At 37.0% G+C, this 4,479-nt stretch overlaps 1 protein-coding gene across 1 annotated transcript; it reads right to left on the bottom strand.

Moving 5' to 3' along the window:
- Positions 1 to 391: 391 nt before the first annotated feature.
- LOC137716171 (uncharacterized) lies at positions 392 to 3,922 on the bottom strand. Its single transcript, XM_068455578.1, has 6 exons — positions 3,806 to 3,922; positions 2,875 to 2,976; positions 2,256 to 2,605; positions 1,912 to 2,007; positions 1,144 to 1,203; positions 392 to 1,055 (listed from the first exon to the last, which is right to left on the bottom strand). The coding sequence occupies exons 2-6, from the start codon at positions 2,972 to 2,974 to the stop codon at positions 999 to 1,001; spliced, it is 663 nt and encodes a 220-aa protein (XP_068311679.1). The 5' UTR covers positions 2,975 to 2,976; positions 3,806 to 3,922; the 3' UTR covers positions 392 to 998.
- Between the last annotated feature and the right edge of the window lie 557 nt (positions 3,923 to 4,479).

Below are 4,479 nucleotides of genomic sequence, written 5' to 3'. Positions count from 1 at the left end.
ATAAATAAAAAACACATCTCCAAACGAAGGTAGCAACCCAATTAGTTAATGGTTTGAAAAAATATTTGAGTCCAAAAGATAAAATATGAAGAGTGGATTGGAGTACGAAATTTTTTTGATAGTGCTATTCACACCTATTTTAACCTTTGCACACAGTCTTGTTAATTTGTGTCATTGATCTTTTTTTATTCATTTAATCCATGATAAAATTTGAGAAGGGTATATAAGAAGTAAAAAAAAACTCTGACAGCACTACCCGAATTTTTTTTAACAAGCGATATTATCTACACTAAGGGTATAAGCGAGCTAAGCTTCACAATGAGTTAGCAATAATGTGGCTCAAATTCTTCTTTTGGCGAGAATCGAAACCTCTTACTTACAAGTGAAGAAGAATAGTACTAGGTCATGATACTAACTGACAAAAACCCCTCATCACAATCTTTGTTTAATTTTGAACTTCCTAGAACAATAAGAGTTACTCATGCAATTCTGATCTCAAAAAATGTAGTTCGTTTCGCACACTCTCTTTCTACAAACAAGTTATGTATATACTAAAAATACCCAAATACAATAAAAAACCAAAATCCAGCAGACTTGAAATACCAAGGCGAACGACTTTGGCTGTTATTACAGTGACTGTCATCTAGAACAAGTAAAAACCGAATAACCTATGTACTGACCAGATCGTGGATTTACCGGCCAGCTGGAATTCACCTCCACCAAGCACCCATCTGTTTCCATCATTTCCTTCTCATTTTGTACACTCTTATGGAGTAGGGGCAGGTGTTTAGTTATGCTGTCAACTGTAAATTCTAGATTCAAGAGCGCCTCACTATAACGGGTATGACCTTTTACGGCGCCAGTGGATCTCCTCCATCAGCATCACCCATATGGTTATCATAACTTTCGTACTCATAATCTTCATCTAGATTCTCCATAGTTTTCCCAAAAACAAACGATTTTGTCCCCATTGTCGTGAAAGGCATTAAACCAAAAGCTCAAGCTGTTTTGATTTCCCTGGCGACCTTCCTCTGCGCTTTGGCGCTAATTCCAGTCTACATTATGAGTGAAGAAACATAAAACCATCAAATTTCAGCGCACGTTTAACAAAGTTGAAGTCACTCGACATGCAATCATTTTTACCTTGCTTCTTTTGATGAGAATTCCAGCCTCTGTTATGAAATTCGCAAGGAATCTCACATTCTGCACAGAATAATACATTTAGCAATAACACATCCGAAGCATCAGAGATCAAAAGCAACCTAAATTAGCATTGAAACTGCCTAATTCAGAGCTTCATTATTATATGCAAGCACACCTGTAAAACCGGTGAAACAAGATTTCAGATTACAGATTTCCGTGGAAGCCCAGGACCAAAAAAAGATGAGCTAAAACCTACACTTGAACAATATCTGGTGGCAGGGGGGAGAGTAACAATGACATCAAGGCAACCGGGCGCCGAGCATTTTACATCAACCTTCCTACTGTGCTAAAATTTAAGTTCTCTAATAATCTAAATTAGTTGCAACCAACAAATATAATAAGGATAAGAGTATTCTGCAATTATCTAAGAAAAAATGAGGCACCATGATAAATATTACCTAGAAATCCAGCCAACAGGCCGGTATGATCCGAAATCATATTCACTAAATATAATTATAATTCCGAAACCGAGTCTCAATCAAGATAGACCATCCGTTGCACAATTTAGATGGATTTACTTTGCATAATTTTAGGTCTCAAATGCTAGTTATGCATAGCAGGACAAATAGGTTTAGGGTCATCAACAATAAAACAATGCTTTAGATTGGACCTAACATATACAAAGCAACGGGGATCCTCCATTTATTTATTTTTGCTATGTAATCCTTTGGAATTCAATATATTTGGGAGACTGACAGGTATGCTTACCCTGAAATCGGCTTTTCTAAGAACTTCCTTTGTAGTTACTTCAAACTCATACCTACGGGGAAGTTTACGAACTCCTGGCTTAGTAAGATCCAGATCCTACATAGAGTCACACAGTACTTCCATGAGACAGGAATAATTGAGGAAACAAGGCATACACAGAACAAGAACACTGCAACAAAATAATATGGTTCAGTTGTAAATGAGGAAGGGCTGAATTGTATGCCTTTTCCACTTGGGAAAAATAAGGCAGCCTAAAATCAGGTTATAAGTTTGTAATACCACACAATAAGGAACAAATAATTAGAAGGAAATAAAAACAAAGGTTCGGTTGCTCCATAACATACTTTTGTCTCATAAGTCATTCCTGGCTTAAACGTCATATCTGGTCTGAAAGAATAATCATCTTTGTCTACTTCTTCCTCATCAAACTCAAAGTAGGTGGCTGCTTTCTCTAATTTTCCATCCATTCCATCAGATAATGTGTTAAAACTCTCATCTAAGCCGTCGAGTATACGGGAACCACTTCCACTTCCAATTCCTCCACCCAAATCTGAACCATGTCCATCATGAGCCTTCCCAAGCCTATCAAGCTTTGTGAAAAAACTACCCCCAGAAGTTTCATTGAAGATCCGCCGCTCGAAATCATCAGAAGATTCAAAGGAATTAGAATTTTTCTCATCATCCATTCCTCCACCTGACATAGAAAAATGGTAATGTGCATAGTCCAGTTTGAAGCATTTAAACTTTTAATCAAATTTTATTTTCTTTCCAGATTGAATAATACTTGAAAAATAAGCCTTAATATAAGTGAAAACAAAACATGCCCTAAGTATAACCTCCAAAGACCAGAGTAAAATCTGTTGCCGTACTACCTCAAGCAAAATTTCAACAAATAAATTATCAAACGCACACGGAAATGGTACCAGCAAGAGAGTTACAGCAAGGAATTGTACGAAAAAGTACCTGATGTCCTGTTTGTAGAAAGAGTTCTCAAATCTGGCTGATGAAATTGGCGTGATACGCAGTCATTGAAGGATCGTAAAGCAAACCGAACAATTTTCATTTCTGCAAAATATCAAACTTTGTGAAGAAGTAAAGGTTGGAACCTCTGGAGGATAGATACATATCAGAAGAATCTTATTATGTGTAAAAATAAAGGTAACTAATAACAGCCACTAATAATCACAGATACTACTTAATAACACAAACACAAACGTCGATATTGCTAGTGAACCCTATGAAAATTTGCAATGATTAATTGGAGCCTTCCATTTCCAAAAAATACAACCAAGAGACAGGAGCTAATTGAAAGAGAATTCGCCACCAGAATGACATTTTGCTTGAATATGTTGGCACAGAAATCTTATTAACTAACTCTAACAACAGCTATACAATACAAAGAATAGAAACAGAATCATGTTCAAAAGTCTTACGTTCTTGCTCACTAAAGCACCGAAAAGACTACATGCCCGCGTTTTGAGCATTTTTCGATTCTTCCATGACTACCCAACTGGAAGTAATTCTTACCATACTTGTATAACCTTGGAATTTTTCTTTCTTATCTAACAGTAAAAGGTAATTTCTTACTACGTGTAGTATCAGCTATTAGTCTCCCAATTTCAATAAAAACTAGAAATTAAGAACTCTTATGAGCAAACGGCACCAATCGGAATAATTTCCCCCAATTTTCAGACCAAGATTAACGCTTTCATAAATAAATCATCGAGCAGAAGAAAACCCAAAAATTAAAAATGCCCGAAATGAAAACTAATTGAACACTTCGGAAATGCCCATTAAGATAAACAAGATGAAAAACGAGTTCAGATGCAAAAGTAACAAGAACAAGTTCGAATTTACAGACCCAATTCGAGAATATCAGAAATTCAATCAGTACCTGGAGCAATTGGCGATTCCGAGATGAAATGAATACTGCAGAAGAAGAAGAAGAAGAAGAAGAAGAGAGTTCAGTCGTCTGTTTTCTAGGGCTTTGGCGACAACGGAGGGACTTGAGCGCCGGTTGAGCTTAATTGGGCTTGAGATTTGAGTAGAAATTTTGATGTTTGGATTTGGGCCTTGATAGAAAGAAGTCCATGGCCCATTCAAGCAAGCAAGAAGCCCAACCCAGAAGTCTAAAAACTTTAATGATAGATTCACATCGACAACGAAATGACAGAAAAGATGGGAGCTCTTTGTTTTGGTCTCCTATTTTAAATTCACGTTCAGACTTTAATCAATATCCTTCTCACGACCTTTCTCCAGCCAAAAATGTCCGAATTCCACCGTAACTGTCAACCTGTCGAATCTAAATGTGTTGGATCATTGCGTGTATTGTGCAATACATGGGTAGAATCACAATTTTAATATAATTTTGAATTTTTCCAAAAAAAATATATGGACATAAGTTTCTTTTGGATCTTTTTCAATGGTGGGTTGTTGGGGGATACAGTTCCCCTACTTTGGAAATTGTTGTGAGTGAGTGGTAGGGGAGGTGGTGGTGGGGGGCCGGGGAGGGGTAGAAACTAGGGTGGTTTAGGGTTGGAGAGATAGGGTGGCTGGTCGAGTTACCAA

Source organism: Pyrus communis, chromosome 14 (assembly GCF_963583255.1).
Source record: "Pyrus communis chromosome 14, drPyrComm1.1, whole genome shotgun sequence".
Lineage (NCBI taxonomy): Eukaryota > Viridiplantae > Streptophyta > Magnoliopsida > Rosales > Rosaceae > Pyrus > Pyrus communis.
The sequence above is the reverse complement of the archived record's forward strand: the minus strand, read 5'-3'. Positions and strand labels throughout refer to the sequence as shown.

Bases quoted from the DNA above. Each gene is read 5' to 3' on its own strand.
- LOC137716171 (XM_068455578.1), bottom strand. From the start codon at position 2,974: ATGAAAATTGTTCGGTTTGCTTTACGATCCTTCAATGACTGCGTATCA. The intron at 2,008-2,255 runs GTATGTTATGGA...GACTCTATGTAG, and splicing joins GAATGACTTATGAGACAAAA to GATCTGGATCTTACTAAGCC. The intron at 1,056-1,143 runs GTAAAAATGATT...CTCATAATGTAG, and splicing joins TTCTCATCAAAAGAAGCAAG to ACTGGAATTAGCGCCAAAGC.